The sequence below is a fragment of the Plecotus auritus genome, assembly GCF_963455305.1.
Source record: "Plecotus auritus genome assembly, chromosome: 9".
NCBI lineage: Eukaryota > Metazoa > Chordata > Mammalia > Chiroptera > Vespertilionidae > Plecotus > Plecotus auritus.
The window spans coordinates 112,237,230-112,258,572 of record NC_137783.1 but is presented as its reverse complement, the minus strand read 5'-3'; the positions used below and the strand labels follow the sequence as shown (position 1 = coordinate 112,258,572).

The window sequence follows — 21,343 nt, the reverse complement described above, 5'->3', positions numbered from 1 at the left end:
GACTAGCCTACCTCCCAGCAGCAAGACAAGCGTATAATAAAAGAAGGCTCCCTCCTCCATCCCACAAGGCAGGCTAAGAAAAGCAATTAAGGTTCATTCTGTTCATTTGGCTGTCTCAAGTTTGACCTGAGATAAACCCATGTGGGGAGCAGCAGAACCCAAGGAAGCCTTGCCCATGGGTCTCACATCGGCTCTCCACGAGTACAGCCCTGCTCCACTCCTACTGCAGCCACCTACTCAGGGTAGCCATTGCTGTGAAAAGCAAAAACAGCCAGCCAGAGTCAAAGGCCAAACCATCAGTATGACTGATAACTGTCACTGAGCACAGCTTCAGTCAGTGCTCAATAAACAGGGATGAAGTAGTACTCAGCAGAGAAATAGCACCCACAGAACTCCTCAGAAAACCTACCATGTGAATTCTATCCCTAACCTTAGTGCTCTCTTATCTAAGCTTTTCACAGGAACTGATGTCAATGTACCTGGCCCTCTCCCTCCATGCCTACTCAATCCAAGGATCAAGTCATTGTTATTCATTCATTTATTCAACAAATATATTTTAGATACATACTCTCTGACCAGCCCTGTGACAGATACTAAGGATAGGTACTATGGTCAACAAACCGAACATAGGTCTTGCCCTCAAGAGAGAGGAAAATACACACACACACAGACTTTAAAATGAATACAACCCTTTCAAATAAACTATATTTTGAGCCCATTTTTCAAGTGAGGAAACTATAGTTTGGCTCATACTGTCAGTAAGGACTCAAGCCAGTGCCCAGTGCTCTTGATTCTACATCAGGATGTCTCTTGCTTTAAGAGGCACAAGCAGGGTGTGAAGTGCACAGAGAGTATTGCAGATAGCACATGCAACCAGAGTCTTATCAGAGATGACAGGGAACTCATGGCTAGTGTTAATATCAGGGAACACGCACAAAGGACTGAAATGTTAGGTAAGAAGAAAGGAAGAGAGGGGAGAACATCCTGGGAGGATAGTAAAACGACATATGTAAAGGCAAAAGAAAAGCAATATAAGATATGTTCTGTAGACAAAAACAAAACAAAACAAAACCCTGGCTGGCCCGAGGTGTAGAGAGGGGAACAGAGAAGATGAAGTGAGTGAGCAAAGTGGTCTGGGGACAGAACCCTGGGTCAGGAAGAAAATAACCACCCACAGAGGGATTTTAGAGCCTGCACTATCTCTATTCCAAATCCCAGCAGAAAACAAAAGGGCATTTTTGTTGGTTCACTTCAGGTTTTTCTTTGCATGGCCTCCCATATGAAATAAATCTGCTCCACTTAAACATGACAGAGCCATAGGCATCCCTATTCATACCTCACCTGCTCTAGCAAGTGATGCCAGCACAGGCAAGATCCTGTCAAATTCTCAATGCCCAAGAAGCTTCCCTGTGGCGCTTTCCAAGTGGCCACAAGTAATCCCACAAGGCCTTAGATTCATTTACTCTGCCTATGGAGGCCCCAAATCCATACATAATGCAACCAGCCGAGCCAAACAGTACAACACTCTCACCCACCTCCTTCAGGAAGCCTACTCTGTACATCCAAACAGAGATCTCTCCTTGCTCTGAACTGAGATTGCAGAGCGTGGTACAGAATACAGATATTAACCACCATATGCCCAAAATATTACTAAGCTTCTTTTTCTGTGCCTTGTTACAAAAGCTCTCTAGCTGGGGAAAAACTCCTCAGAAGCGGCACTTGACAACAGCTTTGTATACCCCCAATTCTCCCCAGCACAATACAGTATTGTGAATTACTCTCTGTTTCTCCTCTGTATATGTCTCAGACACCCCTAGCAACCCAAGCTGGCTGCATCAGGGCAGAGAGGCTTCACAACAAAGTGGGAACAGTATGTGAATGATAATCAGACAAAATTAGAGTCTAGCCGTAGCTAAGACCTTGGGCAAGTTTGTTCCTCTCATGTGTAAAATGAGTTTGGGAGAGATAGTCCTTAAAAATCCTTCCAGTCCTAACACCTAACATCAATGGCCTAAAAGGTCAGAGTAAGTTTTTCATCTGTCAGTGTGTAAGTCCATTTCAACGCCACTTATCAGTCTAGCTCTCAGAAGCCAAGTTGGGGCAGTAAAAGCTCCAAGGCGGTATGACGGACTCCAAAACTAAAGGCACTACCCTAGCCGGTTTTGTTCAGTGGATAGAGCATCGGCCCGAAGACTGAAGGGTCCTGGGTTCAATTCTGGTCAAGGGCAGGCTCAATCCCCAGTCGGCACATGGATGGGTCTCTATCACATTGATGTTTTTCTCTGTCTCTCCCCTCCCTTCAACTCTCTTTAAAAACCAATGGGAAAATATCCTTCGGTGAGGATTAACAAAACAAACAAACAAAAAAACTAAAAAAAAAAAACCACCTGAAGGTACCAAACAAGGAGTTGGGAGGCAGGACTAGAAACTAAAATGAAAAGCTAGTTTAGTATTGGGCCTAAGACAGGGGAAGAGTACAGAGGGAGGGGCCATGTCAAAAGAAGTACAAAAAGACTCTACAAGACTCTAGGAGAAAAAGAAAAGCTAAGACTAGCATGTCAAACTCACGGCCTGCAGGCTGAATGTGGCCCAGAACAAATATTTTTGCAGCCCAGCCAATATAACGGTATGTAAGAAACGTTTCAATAAAAATTTTGTAACTTAATTTTTACAATATCCTGTTATACATAACTAGAGACCCAGTGCATGAAATTCGTGCATGGGGGGGGGGGTCCCCTCAGCCCAGCCTGCACTCTCTCCAATCTGGGACCCCTAGGGGGATGTCCGACTGCCGGTTTAGGCCCGATCCCAAGGATTGGGCCTAAACTGGCAGTCGGACATCCCTCTCAGAATCCTGGACCGCTGGCCCCTAATCACTCACCTGGTCGTCCCTAACTGCCCCCTCTGCCAGCCTGATTGCCCCTAATGGCCCCCCGCTGCCGGCCAGGTCACCCACAACTGCCCTCTCCCTGCTGGCCTGGTCACTCCTAACTGCCCCCCCTACCAGCCTGGTCACCCCTTATTGCCCCCTCTGCTGACCTGGTCACTCCTAACTACCCCCCCTGCCAACCTGATCACCCCCAACTGTCCCCCCTACTAGCCTGGTCATCCCCAACTGCCCCCCCTGCTGGCCTTCTCGCCCCTCACGGCCCCCCTACCGGCCTGGTCACCCCATGCAGCCTGATGTTCAGTCGTTTGGTCGTCCCTCACTAACCCCCCTGCCGGCCTGGTCGCCCCACGCAGCCTGCTGTTCAGTCATTTGGTCATCCCTCACTAACCCCCCTGCCGGCCTGGTCGCCCCATGCAGCCTGCTTATTCAGTCGTTTGGTTGTCCCTCACTAACCCCCCTGCCGGCCTGGTCATAGCAGCCATCTTATGAGGGCATGACAGTCAATTTGCATATTACCTCTTTATTATATAGGGTTATTAATAACAAACTACAATGTTCCCTAATGACTAATTAATATTATCGTGTTGCATTCATTTCCGTTATGCGCAGGCACACCATTTCTCTCCACTAATACTAGCAGCGAATATTTTAGCAGCCGATTGCCACGTTATTAGTCTTGTACTGACTTGTTTAGTGTGCACAATAGGAAATATTTCGCTTTCAGAGAACAAGAAAAATAGGTTTATTTGCGTTATGCTTATTAATTTGTGCAGTTATCCAATGTCTGGTAAGTTAATGTTCAAGAAAAAATATTAATTTTAATTAAAATGTTTTATTATTTTATGTTGACTCATTTATTTCAGCCCTTTGTATTCAGCATGTCTCTTTCGAAATAAACCTATGTTTCTATGAACACCGAAGCTTTTGTTTTTGGGGGCCCACATAAACTTAAACCTTGTTTATTTGGCCCGTGTTAGCCTTTGAATTTGACATGCTTGAGCTAAGAGGACATAGCACCTAGAAGCCACTGTTCCCAAGACCATGGCCCTGGGGTGATATCATAGGCACCTTCTAAAATGGTTCCCAGTGATCCCTGCTCTCCTGATATTCATGCCCTTGTGTAATCCCTTCACCTTTTTTTTCTTTTGTTATTGATTCCAGAGAGGAAGGAAGAGGGAAAGATAGAAACATCAGTGATGAGAGAGAATCATTGATCAGCTGCCTTCTGCACACCCTACACTGGGGATGGAGCCCACAACCCGGGCACGTGCCCCGACTGAAAATTGAACCGGCAACCTCTTGGTTCCTGGATGGATGCTCAACCATTGAGCCACACCAGCCTGGCCCTTCACTTTGAGTGAGGGCTAAACTTAATGATTTGCTTCTAACAAATAGAATATGGCAGAAATTGTGGCATATCAATTACAAAATTAGATAATAAAAAAAAAAGACTGTAACTTCCATCTTGAGCACTCTCATTCTCTCTGGGATCATTTGTCATAGGGAAAGCCAACTATCATGTCATGAGGCGGCCCAATGGAGAGGGCCATGTGGCAAGGGACCAAGGCCTGCCATTCAACCACATAAATTAACTTAAAAGCAAACTCTCCCCCAAGTTGAGCCTTCAATGCCAGCCTAACAGCTTGCCTACAACCTCATAAGAGACATTGAGCCAGAGGCACCCAGCTAAGCAGCAACCAGATTTCTAACCCACAGAAACTGTGAGATAATAAATGTTTATTATTTTAAGCCTCTAAGTTTTAGGATAATTTGTTATGCACCAACATAGATGGAGACCATGCCCATCTGGCGAGACATTTCTTTTTTTTCTTTTTTTTTTTTTTTCTTTTTTTTTTTTTTGCGAGACATTTCAAGCCTGCAGTTAAAGGAAGGGGGTATGGACCAGAAATAAAGTCAAAGACTAGCACCCATACTTTATCATCAGCTTCCCTCTGGCCTAGAGTAAGCCTTGATTAAAAGCCTAGTTTGGCCACACCCAAAGTAAAACAATGGACCTACAGCAGGTTCAGAGAAGCAACTACAGAGAGGTGCTACCATAAGCCAACACTCAGATTCTGACTGAGGCTTTTCAGCACACAAAAGCAAAGTTTGAAAGGACCCAACTATCCCTAGTTGTGCAGTAGTTTGGAGTTATAAAGCCCTTACACCATATAAGTTATCTCATTTGAGCCTCACTACAAATTTATTCATTAAGCTTATTCCCTTTCTACAAATGAAAAAAACTAAGGCTGAGAGAAACCAGATGAGTTACCCTCCACTAAATCCATATCTAATAAGGAAAGGAACTGAAACTCTGATACTCCCCTAAATCCAGATATTATATTTATGTCTGATGGCTGTGGCCAACTTAGACCCTTCTGCAAACCAAAGCCAATCATCTCACTTTACATTTAGGCTTCTCTTCAGCCCACCCACTCCTTTCCCCACTACACATAGTGGAATAAGACAATTTTCCAGCTACTCATAACTGCAGTCTCGTGGTAATGACTACAATGAGAAGAGTCTGGTTACTTTAAAATATTAGACAAACTTCTTCCAAGTAAAGTGAGACTGCTGGACCCAAAGTGATCTGGATGATTTTTCTTAACAAAGACAAATGAGAAATTCTAAAACAGTGAACTTTCTAAGTAAATGAAGCTTATTCATTCAACTTTACCTAACCCTTTCCAAAGAAATATTTTTTAACTTCTAACTAGTATAGTAAACTAGTAAACTATAGTAGAATCAGAACCAAACAATAAGTATCCTTCAATTTAGTTCTACAAACTTTATAGGATATAAAGTATACTACATGCCAAGCCTTGTGCTAGGAGCTTACTGTCCTAAACCTTGAGGAGCATATGGAACATCAAGGAAAGCAGGCACATATACAGATAACTCCAACAACAGGGTATGGTGGGTAAGATTGTAGACTCTACCACCCTCCAGAGCAGCACTTTGTGATAGGAAACTAGACTGTTCTTACACCTTTGTTAACACAGCTATCTCCTGACCATTGAGGCTATAGGCTCCCAATGCCAGATCAGTGAGCAACACATCAACAGGTAATCGTATATAATAAAAGGCTAATATGCAAATTGTTCCAACGGGCGGGAGTTCGACCAATCGGGAGTTAGACATGCACTGACCACCAGGGAGCGGCACGGAATATGGCAGGCATCGCTGACATGGAGCTGGCAGCGGGCGGCAGCTGCCAGCCCCAATGGGCCCCAATAATAGTGAGACCATGGCGGGATGGTGGAGCAGGTGAGCAGGCAGCATCAGGCCAATGCAGGTGCAAAGGGAGGCCCCGGCCAGCGGTGGCGGCAGGCAGCCAGGGGAAGGGAGGCCCAGGCCAGCAGCCAGCAGTTGCTAGGGACCCTACCCATGCACGAATTTCATGCACTGGGCCTCTAGTCTCTATATATAAAAGCCTAAGTGACCATTACAACTGGTTGTTCGGTCGACCAGTCACTATGATGCACACTGACCATGAGGGGGCAGACACTCAATGCAGGAGCTGTCCCCTGGTGGTCAGTGTGCTCCCACAGCCAACCTCCCGTGGCTGGCCCACCTCCTGCGGTCCCTCCCCATGGGCGACCAGCCCCAATCAGCCCTGATCGCCAGCCAGGCCGAGAGACCCCACCCATGCACAAATTCATGCACCAGGCCCCTAGTGTATTTGATAAAAAAAAAAAAAAAAAAAAAAAAAAAAAAAAAACAGCAAGGGCTTGGTACACAGATCCTCAGAGTTATCGTTCTGATCTTGCCATTTTTTAGCTATGTGACACAAATTTCTCAGCTATAAATTCTTCATCTTTAAAACGGGCATAATAATAAAAACAGCCCTAACTACTTCCAAAGTTGAGGATAAAATAATAGATTGAAAGGTATAAACAGATCTGAGTTTGGATGAAAATACAAAGTGCCCTGGACAAGCAACACTTCCAAGGGTTGAGGAAAAAGCCCAGAATGTGTACCAAGACATATGAGATGGTTTGAAATGAAGACAGAAAATATGATTCATTCAGACAGGCCCTTGATTCAAGCTTTCCAACAAACTTTTTTTTTAAAAATATATTTTATTGATTTTTCACAGAGAGGACAGGAGAGGGATAGAGAGTTAGAAACATCGATGAAAGAGAAACATCGATCAGCTGCCTCCTGCACACCCCCCACTGGGGATGAGCCCACAACCAAGGCACATGCCCTTGACCGGAACTGAACCCGGGACCCTTAAGTCCACAGGCCGACGCTCTATCCACTGAGCCAAACTGGTCAGGGCTCCAACAAACTTTTAACAGAAGTTTTAGCCTAGGGACAATAAAAACAGAGATAAAGTACAACCCTCCTCCCTTCTTCTATAAAAAGCTTATACTTATGAGAGAACAAACATATACAATGTACTAGTGTTACAAAAGAGATTTATACAAAGTGTCCTGAGGGTAATAGAACAAAGCTTTGTACTGTTATTATTTTATTTCTTAAACTATTGTGGGTACATGGGTATTCAATGTATTATCCTTTATACTATGTTGTATATCTTAAATATTTCATAATATTTTTTTATCAGCAGTAACAAAAAGGAAAGCTCTGTTGGAGGCCCAGTTTGGTATCTTTCTCTCTCCCTAAAAGTCTCCCAGCCACAGCTACTGGGTTTCCTGGAGAATCATTTCCCACAAAGGAAAATGGACTACAGCAAGCCCATGAAGTCACTCAGCAACATATGTCAAAGATACTCAGCAGGAAATGAGGGGCCTCTTGGGGCTCAAACCCAAGTCCTGTGGAGATCTCAGAAACCACACCCCTCTAAAGGACCCCATCATTTCCTTGCCAGATAGAGTTCTTAAATGTGAAGGCTCCACATTCCTAAGGTGCCCATGGGTAGAATTCAGGGGCACCTGTGAATATGGATGAGAAAGAAATTACATCTTTATTTTCAATATTCTCTTCTTGAAAGTTAACATTTCCTTTAATTATATATTGTAAGCAACCAACTACAATATTATAAGTAGTACCTATAATTTTTGTCACCAATAAAAATTATAGTCATTTTCATGTCACATTACATTGTTGCAGATATCTTAAAATATTATTTACACTCCTCATTACCTCAAAACTAGGGCAGTTATTAGATCTGCTGTTAGATCACACATGACTGCAATCTTCCTGTCTATGGGCCCTCATGCGAGGTAGCTGGCCAACTATGAAGCAACTCTGCCCAGTAATTGTTCAGCCACCAAACAGTGAGACCCCCATGTGCTTTCACTGGTGATAGAGACATCTAAGACACTTCCATTTCCCCCATCCTTCCCCAAGTCGAATCACTCCCTCCTGGTTCTCTTCAGCCTGTGCCTTACCCCTCCTTCCAGGAAGCCCTCCCAACCACCTTAGCCTAGCCCAGCCCTCACAGAACTCACTTAACCCTTAATCTATACAATCTACAGTAATGGGCTTAGGTACTGAATAACCGATTGAGTCAGGGTCCCTGACTCAAATGTCTTAGTCTAGTTCTAATAACTCAGGTGGAACTTCTGTTTGATGCCTCTCTAGACATCAATTTCCTCATATGTATTTAAAAAAAAAAAAGTGGGTGTAACTAACTGATGTTTCCACCTCTTAGCTTTTTTGAATTAGGCAACTACTTTTTAGCTTCCCAAGATCTGAGAAAAATTATGGGAGAAACTGAAAAACCACCCCCAGCTAGCCCAGGCAGGGTTAGTCACTTGTTCCTCTGGGCTTCCCACAGCCTTCTGTATGTATATACAATACCTCTATTACAAAGTTTATCACAGAGTTTTGAGAAAGTGTATAATGTAGTGGTTTTGGGAGGTAGGGAGAAAAATCAGACTGCCTGGGTTCAAATTCTGGTTCTACTCCCTAATATTGTATAACCTCGGGCAAAAGTTACTTAACCTATTATTCCATTTCCTCACCTATAAAATGAGGCTAATACTAGCACACAGAATGACTGGAAAAATAAATGTTTGGAATAGTGCCCGAAACTATTTTAGTAAGTACTAAAAAATGTTTGCTGTTATCATTATTGATGTTATTAATGCCTTCCAGGCACTGGCTTCCTACTTTAGCTGGATCTCTGTCCTTCCATTCTCCATCACAGCACTCTGTTTATGTTTTCTCCCATGGCACTTACCACAATATAATATATTTATTTATGTATTTATTTCCTATCTCCCCTCTAGAGTATAAACTTTATGAGGGCAGAGAACCTGTCTGTTTTGTTCAGCCTTAAATTCAACACCAAACATATTGCCTGGCCAGAACAGGCACTTAAAGAGCACACGAGATGGCACTGTTCAATGTTAGCTAAATAAATTAACCTAGCTACAGGTGATTGTCAAAGCTGAGGCATGGGTGCAGATGATGTCCTAGCTACCCCAGGATTACTGTGACCCTCTCCCCAGCCTCCAATATTAGCCTCAGTCAAGCCCCACCCACCTTCCCTTGGCTCCAGTCCAGTTCCGGGAGCCACCCTCAGCTAAAATTAGCATAGCTACCAAGATGGCCAAGCCATTTATAACCTTGGAAGCAACAGCAACTAGCTGGGTGGGCAGGCAAGGCTCGGGCCTCCTACTCCATCAGGGTTTATTGAGAAGTCAGACTGCACTCCACAAACAACCTAGATGTCTGTCCTCCGAGGCTCTGTTCTAGCTATACTGAGTCAAACCACAGTTCCTGATTAGAGGTCCTCATACTTCCAACACTGGCAGTTACAACTCCAGACTTACCTGGGACCCCTCAACACATTCTGCAGAAAACAGTTTCTAGAGGCAGTGAACCCCGAGTCCAAAGGGAGATTCCAAGCATGAGTTCCAGGCCAGCTTCAGAAATGCAGGCCCCAGAGCAGCACAGCCAGGACAGATCTTTAATAAGAAAGTGACTTAGCATAGCTCAGTGTACAGGCATCAAAGAGCTAAGAGGTGACAGGAATGGCCCAATGAGAGGGCCTGCTACCAGAGCACCTGCCTTCCCTGCAGGTTCAGGCCTTTAGATGGGCATACACATCCAACAAGAGAAAAAATCCAATTCCCTCGCCCCTGCAGAAGACTCTGCAGAGTAGAAATGGCCAGGCCTTTTCTTCACTCTCTGCTGCAGAGTCACCAGGGCCTGCCTCACTAATTCACCAGGAGAAAAGTAACATTCTCTTGGCCTTGCCCAGTGATCATTTAACAGGGCAGGGCCTAAGACGATGGAAGTGGTCTAGGACTCAAGCATCAGAAAACCTGTCTGTAAGACTGAGCACAGAATTCAGATTCTTCACCCAGTTTCTGCTCCACTTTCTAATAGGGCTATTGTGAGACTATTGTAAGAAAAATAGCTGTGTTATTGTAAAATATAAACTTCAGAGAACATATAAATTGACTGGGTATGTTGAATCTGATTTAGAAAAGTGGCAGTTTTAAGGGCAAGTAAACTCCTGTGTTCTGAAGATACACAGGAACTGGAAAACCTACAAGATTCCTGGCTGCCCATAAAACTTCTCCCCAAATCCTCTAGCTGAGCGCATTCCACAAACCAACTCTTTGCAAAACTTAGTTCCTGTCTGAATCAGAGACAAACTTCCAGACAGGCCCAAGGGGACAACCTGCCAGAACAATAGTGCTGGGGCCTCCAAGTTCCCACAAACCATAGCCATTCCCAGCACCTAGGGTCTCTGACACTTCCCTCCCTAGGATTCAGCATTATTGTGACAGCAGAAAGTAATTTCTGAATTGAGAGGAAGACCAAAAGAGAGGCCTAAGTGGTATAATCAACACATCAAGGCCTCTGAAATATGTTGTGTGAAAGACTGTCTCCATAAACTCAAGTTAGGGGGTGGTTCTGAAGGATGCTGGAATGTCTCTCATTTATCACCCCCCTCCACAAACATACACAACACATTCCTGGCAGCTAGCTAATACCTAGAATTCAAAATTTCATCCCGTTAGCTTGTGTCTAACCTATAAAACACCTTCTCCCCACTACCCAAAATATTCATTTTATGTTAGGCACTCATATTTTAGGGTTAAAAAAGAACATATCAGTTATAAACAGGGATGTCACTGGAACAGCAGAGATGTTCCTTAGTGCTACTTCACAGTTTGACCCATATCTGCCTACCAGTCTTTCCCTTCACAGCCCAATCAGAACCAAGCTTTGAGCTATGTTTCAGGGGCCAAGGAGACACCATATGGAGAAAAAGGATTAATATGCAGGAAGGACCTATCTTCAAAGCAACACCAAGGTGCCATGCTTGTATATAGGGCAACCCTAACATCACTTGGAACCCAGCCCTTGGGGTACCTGGAATCACAAGCAACCCAGTCAAGGAAGTTAACAGCGAGGGTTTCCTAAGAAAGGGTCTACCACCAAAGCCAGCCTCTGAATGCATCCGTGAAACTTCCCGGCCTGTTTCCTTTTCCTCCTTGCTTTCGATGGTTATCCACTGAGCATCCTCTCACTGGAGCTGGCCCCCCTCAGAAAGAACCCAGCTATCAACTATCTCCACTCTGCAGCCCACTGCTTTGGGCAAAACACTGTGAGAGAAAGAGAGAAAGGAGAATTCCTTCTAACCCTTGTATAAAACAAATGCATTTTAAAAGGGCTCTTTTATTCTGCAACAAAACACCAGGGCTCGTGCTATCTGACAAGGCTCCATCAGTACATAGGGAAAACCAGGACAGAACAAAAATATCATAGAAACCCCACCCTCATCTGTCAGAAGAAACAGAGGTCAACAAGTGGTCCCAGAAGTTATGTGGTGCCCGTGTTGAGGAAAGGCCATTTAAATCCCTTGTGGTAAATAGATTTTTAAAAATTCCATCTAAGGAATTGCCTTGTGTGTCACAGCTAATACCCAGCAGATTACCTAAGGGAAGGGAGGGACTAGGGTTCCCACACTTGTTGGAATAGGAAGGCACACCTGATCACACCAATGGAGCTGGCCTAGCCCCGACTTTCCCTGCCCAACCCAAGTAGCCTCAACCTCCCTGGGTTGCCAAGTGCTGAAAAAGCCAACAGCAATAGACTTCTCGGCCCTGGCCATTCTTCCTGACAAGTAGTTCTGGGAAGGGGTCTTGGCTTGCTGATCGGAAAGGCCAAGGTGTCCCAAAGCAGACCTCTCCTCAGTGCCAACAAGACATCCTGAGGAGAGATGAGGAAAGTTGTTCAAGAGAGAAAAACCCATTAGCCAAGTCTCCTGAACGGGAAGAACTCCTTGGACTACTGGGAACAGGCAGTGCCCTGTGTGAGTCCTTCATCCAAAGGCAGATGTAGAAAACGAGTTCAACTTGCCCATTTGGGCACCTCGGTTCCGAGTCAAAGCCCCCGGCCCGGCCCGGCCCAGCCGGTGGCAAAGCCTTACCTTCTGCAGTGGACTCCTCACTATTGGCCCCCGAGCTGGCTCCCGCCGCCCTCTCGCTGTGGATGTAGCTGAGGCTCTGGCCATGGTGCAGGAGGAGCCCCCAGAGGAGCCACAGGGCGAGACGCGCGCACAGACCCATGACTCGGGGTCTCAGTCAGCATGCGCCCGACGGACACCGCGAGATCCCAGAGGTGAAGCCGGGAGTCCGGGAGCGCGGCCGTGGGTCCTGGAACTCCAGGCAGGATGCCCTCGAGGCGCCGCAGCTGTCCAGGCACTCGAGGGCCTGCCTCCTCCGACAGCCAAAGGTCAAATGCTCCAAGTTTGGGCTCGGAAGGAGGGCCGTCGCCTCCGGTCCAACAGTGGGTCCGCCGGAGTTGGGGCGGCCTGAGCGCCCAGTTTGCTCGGGCCGCTTCCGGAGAGTTTGGACAGGGTGGCTACCGGGCCGCGGTCAGCTCCGCAGCGGGCTACACCCCTGAGAGAGGGAGCGGGCGGGCGGAATCTCCCGCGAGCAGGGGAGTGGAGGGGGGAGAAGCGAGGGGAAGAGGGGGGCACCTGGCCTCGCCCCGCCAAGGAGGGGCGAGCAGCACCGGCTCGGGAGCGAGCAGGCCCCCGCGGGCGCGGGCGGCGCTGGGATCCCAGGCCTCCTAGGCCGAGGTCAGTGCCCCCGCCCAGTCCCGTGCCCAGGCTGCCGGCTGAGCCCAGGTTCAGCAGGCGGACGCGCACGGGCCAGGCCCGGGACAGCGGCTCCCCGGCGGGCGGGCGGGCGGCGCGGGGCGGGCCCGGGCTGGCGGGGGCGTGCTCTCCCACTGGCCCGCCCCGCGCCGCCCGGCCCCCTGCGAAGCCCGGCCCGCCCCTGCGCCGGGTTTATCCCGGAATAACCTGTTGGAGGCACCCACCGGGCGCCCCTAACCCCTGGCGGGCTCCCCTGGCCCCCGGCCTGCGCTCGTCTCCGCTGGGACCCCTCTCCCGCGCCAAGGGTCGGATGCCGGCCTCCCTTTCCCCGACGAGAGTCTCTCCCGCGCTAACCGTCCGCGAACGGGCGGACGAGCCCCTGACACGCAGTGGCTCAGGTAACCCAGGCCTACAGCGGCAGCGACGACGGTGGCAGGAGCTGCCTGCCCGGATCTCCGGGCCTCAGTGCTGCTCCACTCGCCGCAGCTCTAGAGCCGGGCTGGACAGAGGCCCGCGGCACAAAGATTGCCGCCCGGGGCTGCTTATGGCGACAACGGCCCGGCCCGGTTTGGCCTGGGGTGCGCTCCCAGCCCCCTACTCAGGACCGGCTTCCTAAGCTCCGCCCTCCGCCGCGCCTCGCAGCCAATCGGCTTCCTCCTCTCTGCAGCTTAGGAACCCGCGCGCTTCGTCACCCGTGTGCAGCGGCCCCTGGCGGGCAAATCTGGGTACTGCCGATAGAACACGAGCTCCTGGAAGGCCCTGCCCCTTTGCAGAGGGTTGGGGAGTAAAGCAAGGACCCGCCCCAGGGGAGGCCCATTAGGGACTGCCAGAAAAGGAAAAGTCCAAACCACTAAAGGTAAAATTGCCCTACACATCCCTTAGGTCTAGGCTAAAGAGCCCAATCTGCCTTCCAGACCCCTCTCTGCCTCATCCAAGCTAAGTAGGATGCCCTCCCTTTACTTTCCTACCTGCCTCTTAAGTCCCCTCCCCTTTGAGGTTTTTGCGAGTAGGGCCTGTAGCTGGTTCTTGCCCGCACCGCACACTCCCAGCTCTCTTTGTCACTTGAAGGAGGTGTTAGGGACCTGAGAATTAGTGCCCCAGTGAAGGGAGAGCTGCTCCTGGGCCTCCTTTAACAGAGCCTGCACTTCCTGTTCTCTTCTCAAGTATGCTGTCAGCAAATCTTTACAGAAACCTGTTCTGTGCCCTACCCTGTCCTTGGCACCAGAGGCAGGGGGAGGAATTAGGCCCAGTCCCTCCTCTGACTGACAGTGCTAAGCTAACTACCTGTTCTGAGCAAGCCCACCAAACCTGGAACACGGATTTACCCAACAGCTGCCTGGCTTAAGGGTTAGATTGTTGATATAAAAATACATATCTAACGTCATCTACTACCACTTTCCCTAAGCTCCAGTCACACTGACCTTGTTTAAGTTCCTCAAACACATAGAACCTAAGTCATTTGTATCTGCTGTTGCTTCTGTCTGAAACACTCCCTCCCAACTCCTCCTATAGCTGGCCTCTCATAGATAGAGTTCAAGGTCTCCTTTTCTGAAACTCTTAACTCTGACCACTCCCTCTAATCCAGAATTGGGCCATACACATGTCTGTCTCCCCCTAACCCATAGGATTGTGAGTTTTCAGAGGTCAAGGGCTGTGCCTTATTCATTTCTGAGGAAAAGGATCATTCATGGGCCCTGCACATAGTAAGTTGACATGAGTTAATCCATATGATCACTCAAATATTTATTGAGTAACAACTGTGTGCTGAGAAATTGGCCAGAAGAGAAAATGAGCCCCTGACCTAGCTTCTAGTAGACCTATGCTCTGAGTCAGGGTCTTAAACTCAAATGGAAAAGCAGGCAGATAGGTAACACAATTGAGAGAAGTAGGTGAGAGTATAGGAAGTGGTGGGGAGTGTGGCACATAGGAAAGCAGGCAGGAAAGTAGACTCAGTATTGCTGGATCATCTTTAAGAGAAGATGAAAAACCGGATTTTTTATATGTCCCTTTTTTATAGTATTAGCAACTCCTTTTTAAAAGCGTAAGCCACACAAAACACATCTGCAGCCTGAGACACTCAGACCGCTAGTTTGTCACATCTGTGTAAGCCAACCCATCTGCCTGTTCACTCATTTGTCTAAGAGAACACAGAAGAATAAAGGAAAGGAAGGCATGCTTACAACTTCCTTTAAATTCAACCGCATCATTTCTCTTAGCTGCCACATGATTTCTTTGGGGTTATGGGCCCATAACCCATTTGGTACAAAGAGCCTAGAGGCAGGAAGTAAGGGTCTGTTACAATTTCACATCAGTATCTTGAATCTTTTAGAACCTGTTGCATTTCCTGTGAGGCTAAAATGGTGTCTGGGACTTAAAAAAATAGAATTAACATATGATCCAATAACTCCACTTCTGTGCATGTAATGCCCAAAAAATTAAAAACAGGGTCTCAAAAAGATATTTGTATACCCATGTTCATAGCAGCTATGAGCTATTCACAATAGCCAAGAGGAAGAAGCAACCCAAGAGCCTACAGAGAGATGAATGGATTCTTAAAACGTGGTATATACATATAATAGAATATTATTCAGCCTTTAAAAAGAAGGAAATTGTACATGCTACTATATGGATGAACCTTCAGGACATTATGCTAAATTTAATAAGCCAATCACAAAAGACAGATACTATATGATTCCATTTATACAAGGTAACTAGAATAGTAAAATTCATAGATACAGAAAGTAGGATAGTGGTTGCAAAGGGTTGGGGGCAGAGGAGCATAGGGAATTGTTTAATGGATATAGTTTCAGTTTTGCAAGATGAAGAGTTCTATATTCTTCCAGGCTAGGATTTTACCTGGTACTTAATAAAAGTGAATAATGAATGATGTGTGTTCTGTACAGCAGCCTAGCTGTCCTTTCTGTACATTACAGGGTGAATGTTGCTAAAACAATGTACATTACAGGGTAAATGTTGCAAAACAATGTGAATGTTGCTAACATGACTGAACTGTACATTTAAAAATGGTTAAGATGGTAAATTTTAATGTTATGTGTATTTTACCACAATGAAAAAGTGTCTGAGCCCTGACCGGTTTGGCTCAGTGGATAGAGCGTCAGCCTGCGGACTGAAGGGTCCCAGGTTCGATTCCAGTCAAGGGCATGTGCCTTGGTTGTAGGCACATCCCCAATAGGGGCTGTGCAGGAGGCAGCTGATCGATGTTTCTAACTCTCTATCCCTCTCCCTTCCTCTCTGTAAAAAAGTCAATAAAATATATTTTTTTAAAAATAGTGTCTGGGAGCCAAAAACATGGTCTGGACAACAGAAGGAACATTCTGATCTCCTCTCTGCCTCCAAAATCATGATGTGACAACAGAAAATCCAGTTCCTCTCTGGATCTCAGTCTCCCCAACTATAGGATGAGTAGGTACCCGATTATAGATCCAGTTCAGCTTTAAAATTTTACAAGATAGGAACATCCTGAGACCTCATGGATCTTCCGGGATCAGAAGCTGTGACTCTCAACTCAATAGCCCCTATGTTGGATCTGCGCGTGATTGTAGTCTCTGCAAGAAAAGAGCTTTTTACTTGTGATCTCTCTGTCTTTTTACAACCTATACACTAAGCCTTTAACATGTACCAGGTGTATCTCCCTTGAATCACCCTTCTGGCTTTGCTCATAATAGATATTCTACAGACGTTGGTTAAATCAAATTGGATAAACAATTCTTGTGCCTCTATTCCATGATTTTCAAGAGCTTTCATATCTATTATCTCATTTCCTCCCTCACAAGAACTCTGCTCCATAAGACAGGGGCTATGCTCATTTTACAAATGAAGAAACTGAGGCTGAGAAGGTGACATGGCAACCACATCAAGCTCTCTTTCTCCTTTGGGATTTCCTCTCCATCCTGAAAGTTTCAGCTCGAGTGAAATAAACGCATTCATGCTTTGACCAATGGTAACAGCCTACCATGAACCAGAAGATATTAGTAAAAAAAGACCCAGTACCTTCCCTGACTTGCCCTGTCTCTGCTACACCACTTAGAGTGCTTATATGACTGGATTGTGATTACCTCTTAAGTATCTATTTTCCCCATTAGCCCCTGAGCTCATCCAGGACTGTGTTTCATTCATCTTTATATTCTTCCAGGCTAGGACTTTACCTGGTACTTAATAAAAGTGAATAATGAATTATGTGTGTTCTGTACAGCAGCCTAGCTGTCCTTCCTGTACATTACAGGGTTTCTGGATACCAATAGCTTTCATTTGGAAAGTGAATCTTCAGCAGAAGTGTAATAGAGTTCTAAATCTCTGGCTCAGAAAAATTTAAGAAACTCTGAGTCCAGGCTGTGTTATCTGTGGAGCTCCCTGGTGTCCAAACATGGCAAGTACAGCTATCACTGAGAAGCTGCCAGACTCGGGCGGGATAGGGAATAGGGAGAGATCTTGGCTTCTAACAACCCTTCCCAGGCTAGTTTCACAAAGAAAATCATCTCCCCTGCCAGAATCAGTTCTAGAGTCTTACTGCCAATGTTCACTCGTTCATTTAACATCTACTGACCACCTGTTCGTAACAACCCAGTTCCTACCCTCAAAGAGCTCAGTTTTTAGAAGAGCAACTGGTACTTGTGAATAATGTCTTGAAAGGAATTGGTACAGGGGCAGGTGAGGGAGCACAGAAGAGGGGCAAGTAGCTGCCTAAAGCAGTCAGAAAGGCTTGTACACAGATGAGGATGAAGGGTCCTGGAATTAGACTGCTTAGATTCACATCCTGGCTATGCTGTGTAACTGTGCAAACTGAGTTGCTCCTGAACACACCAGGGCTGGAGAAGAAGGAATTTCTCAGAGGGGATTATGCCAGGTGACCTGGGTACTACCTAGTTTGGAAAACCTCAAAGATGCAAAGCTGTCCCTGAGGCAAATAAGACAACTATTGTTCTGCCTACTTGGGAGAAGGGACCCTCCTGGAAGATAGGGCATATCCTTGGTCCCTCCTCCCGCTATCCCGTTAGGTTCTTGGACAGAATCAGGAACAATGGATCAGAGGATGCTACTCTAGAATTTTGCTTCATTTGTCACTTCCCCTGTTGTTTCTCTGCCATCTCTTGTCTTGCCCCTCATTTTCCCATGTCACAAAATGGGACATCAGGCTGTCTTTAGGGATAGCAATGAAGGGCAGACTTCTACTTCCACTCTTCAGACAGACTGAGAGAGGGAAGAGCAGGGAATACAGAGGAGTCCCAAGAGGTGAGGTGCCTAGAACCACATCAGAGTCAAAGGAGAACTTTGATTTAGGGTCAGCCGAAGGAGACTGGGATTGGGATGAAGCAGAAAACCCTTGTGGGCCACTGGTGAACTATAGGACTAAGCTAGAAGCTTCTGGGGCAGGGGTGAGATCAGTTCAGGGCCCTTCTCCTCCTCTCTGTCTCTACCCTGCTCTTTTAGGAGAACCAAGTCAGCTTTAGCATTTTGACCTTGAGAAAGAAGGAAGAGCCCTAACTGGTGTGGCTCAGTGGATAGAGCGTTGGCCTGCAGACTGAAGGGTCCCGGGTTCGATTCCGGTCAAGGGCATGTACCTTGGTTGCGGGCACATCCCCGGTGGGGGGTGTGCAGGAGGCAGCTGATGGATGTTTCTCTCCCATCAATGTTTCTAACTCTCTATCTCTCTCCCTTCCTCTCTGTAAAAAATCAATAAAATATTTTTAAAAAAAAGAAAGAAAGAAGGAAGAATTGGTGAGGGGGAAGAACCTGAACACCATGGGCATATGGAGAAATTAACTAATGTTCATTTGTTACTAGTATACCCTGGGCAATCTGTTAGATGCTTGTATTATCTCATTTAATCCTCACAATCCCACAAAGCACACAGTATTGTCATTCTCATTTTAAAATGAAACAAAATAACTCTGTTATATGCTCTTATACTTGTGTATGATTACCTGTTTAAGAGCTATCTCCCTGGCTTCTGGCTCTCATAGCCACTGCAGTACATTGAGCCCCGTAGAGACAGTGCAAGGGCAAGTGCAAGTCAGATGGGCACTGGGCAACTCTGTGCTTACTGAGGAAAAATAATTAAACATGGGAAAAGAGATCCTAAGAAGCCAAGAGGCAAAATGTCATCATTTTTTGTTTTGTTTTGTTTTTGTTAATCCTCACCCGAGGATATTTTTCCATTGATTTTTAGAGAGAGTGGAAGGGAGGGGGAGAGATAGAGAGGGAGAGACATCAATTGGTTGCCTCCCACATGTGCCCGGACCAGGGCCAGGGATAGAGCCTGCAACAGAGGTACATGCCCTTAACCGTAATCGAATCTGGGACTCTTCAGTCTGTGGATGGATGCTCTATCCATTGAACCATCATATGTTTTTTTGTGTGCACACTTGCCAAGAGGAGCACAAGAAGAAGCACCCAGATGCTTCAGTCAACTTCTCCAAGTTTTCTAAGTGCTCAGAGAGGTGGAAGACCATATGTGCTAAAGAGAAAGGAAAATTTGAAGACATGGCAAAGGCAGACAAGGCCCAGTATGAAAGAGAAATGAAAACTTATATCCCTCTTAAAGGGAAGACAAAAAAAAGTTTAAGGATCCCAATGCACCCACGAGGCCTCCTTCGGCCTTTTTCTTGTTTTGTTCTAAGTGTTGCCCAAAAATCAAAGGAGAGCATTCTGGCTTACCCATTGGTGATGTTGCAAAGAAGGTGGGAGAGATGTGGAATCACACTGCTGCGGGTGACAAGCAGCCTGATGAGAAGACAGCTGCTAAGCTAAAGGAGAAGTACAAAAAAGATATTGCTGCATACTGAGCTAAATGAGAGCCTGATGCAGCAAAAAAGGGAGTTGTCAGTCTGAAAGGGGCAAGAAAAAGGAAGATGAGGAAGTTGAAGAGGAGAAGGAGAAGAAAGAAAAGGAGGAGGAGAAGGAGGAGGAGGAGGAGGAGGAGGAGGAGGAGGAGGAGGAGGAGGAGGAAGAAGAGGAAGGGGAGGAGAAAGAATAAGTTGGTTCTAGCACAGTTTTTTTCTTGTCTATAAAGCATTTGCCCCACCTCGGGACACAACTCATTCCTTCTAAAAAAAAAATTGAAATGTAAGGGTGTGTAAGATTTGTTTTTAAACTGTAGAGTGCCTTTTCTTTTTTTTTTTTTTTTTTTTTTTTTTTTTTTTTTTGACATGGGACAACCTTTATTGCATTTCATTAAATGTTCTCTACAATACACTCTATGTTACTAAATATCATAAAAATACAGTAAAATTATAAGCATATATAACATGAACACAAAACTTTTAACACTGCATCTAAACAGGGGTGGGGGTGCCCTCTCTTCCATGGCAGCTGACACTCGCTGTGGTCCAGGATCTGGCATGACAGGCCTTGCAGGAACTGGCTGAGTTGCTCAAATGCTGCAGGTGGTTCTTCTGCCTTTTGAAGTTCAGTGAAAGCTGGGCCTGGATCCGGCTCTGGCTCTGGAGAGGCCACTTGGGTGGCGTTGCCTCTTGAGGGTTTTCCTGATGTTGCTCTGGAGCTGGTTCTTCAGTGGGCTCAGGTGCTCCTGCTGTGACTGGAGGTACTGGGCCTGGTTTGGCAGGTCGGGGACTGGAAAGTGGAGCTCTATGGAGGCCAACAGCATCATCAGGCTGGGAAATTCTGTAGTTGCTGGTCCAGCCAGATGGCCAGGGTGCAGGAGACGGCCCCAACTGCTGCTCCTGGAACAGATGCAGGCTGTGTGGGACTGCTGCTCCTTGGACCAGTGCGGGCTGCGCAGGGCTGCCGCTCTTTGGACATGGGTGGTCTACTTCCCTGGCTGCTGCTCCTCGGACCAGTGCGGGCTGCACCGGATTGCAGGTCCTCAGATGTGGGTGGTCTGCCCCTGTGGCCGCTGCTCCTCGATCTGGGGCTAGAGTGCCTTTTCTTGAATAGTTAACCCACTACCGAATGTGCCTTTAGATAGCCCTGTCCTGGTGGTATTTTCAATAGCCACTAACCCTGCCTGGTACAGTATAGGGCCTATAAACTGGCATGGAAATTTAAAGCAGGTTCTTGGTGCACAGCACAAATTAGTTCTACATGGGGTGGTAGTTTTTACATCTTCAATGGTCTCTGATGCAACTTATATAAAATAATTGTTGTTCTGTTAACTGAATACCATTCTTTAATTGCAAAAAAAAATTGCAGCTGTTTTGTTGACATTCTAAATGCTTCTCAGTAAGTATAATTTTTTATTAGAAAAATAATCTATTTTCTTTGCCAGTTATATCAGGATAGGGACTTGTCTATGTTTACACGACTGCATCCTTGGTGTGACACTATACCTGGCCCAGAAAAGATTTTCAATAAAATCTTTTCAAGAAATGAAAGAGAGTGGTCCTTTTGACTGACTTGTCAAAGGTCACAATGTAAGCTGTACAACCAGGATTTGAATC

General features: G+C 46.3%; 1 protein-coding gene and 1 pseudogene across 15 annotated transcripts in view; one reads left to right on the top strand and one right to left on the bottom strand.

The window, feature by feature from the left end:
• STIM1 (stromal interaction molecule 1) overlaps window positions 1–13,002 on the bottom strand; it is a 219,873-nt gene extending 206,871 nt beyond the window's left edge. For 13 of the 14 annotated variants that reach the window (XM_080687151.1, XM_080687160.1, XM_080687158.1 and 10 more), the window contains exon 1: window positions 12,255–12,993. In XM_080687151.1, coding sequence (XP_080543277.1) covers window positions 12,255–12,393 — 139 coding nt within the window. In that variant the 5' untranslated portion in view covers window positions 12,394–12,993. Of the gene's footprint in view, window positions 1–12,254 lie in introns of all 14 variants that reach the window. The other variant, XM_080687157.1, reaches the window with a different exon arrangement.
• Window positions 13,003–13,236: 234 nt separating this feature from the next.
• LOC308233644 (high mobility group protein B1-like) lies at window positions 13,237–19,920 on the top strand (annotated as a pseudogene). The gene is made up of 3 exons: window positions 13,237–13,324; window positions 18,993–19,062; window positions 19,301–19,920. The product of its transcript is annotated as a high mobility group protein B1-like (transcript).
• The last annotated feature ends 1,423 nt before the right edge of the window (window positions 19,921–21,343 follow it).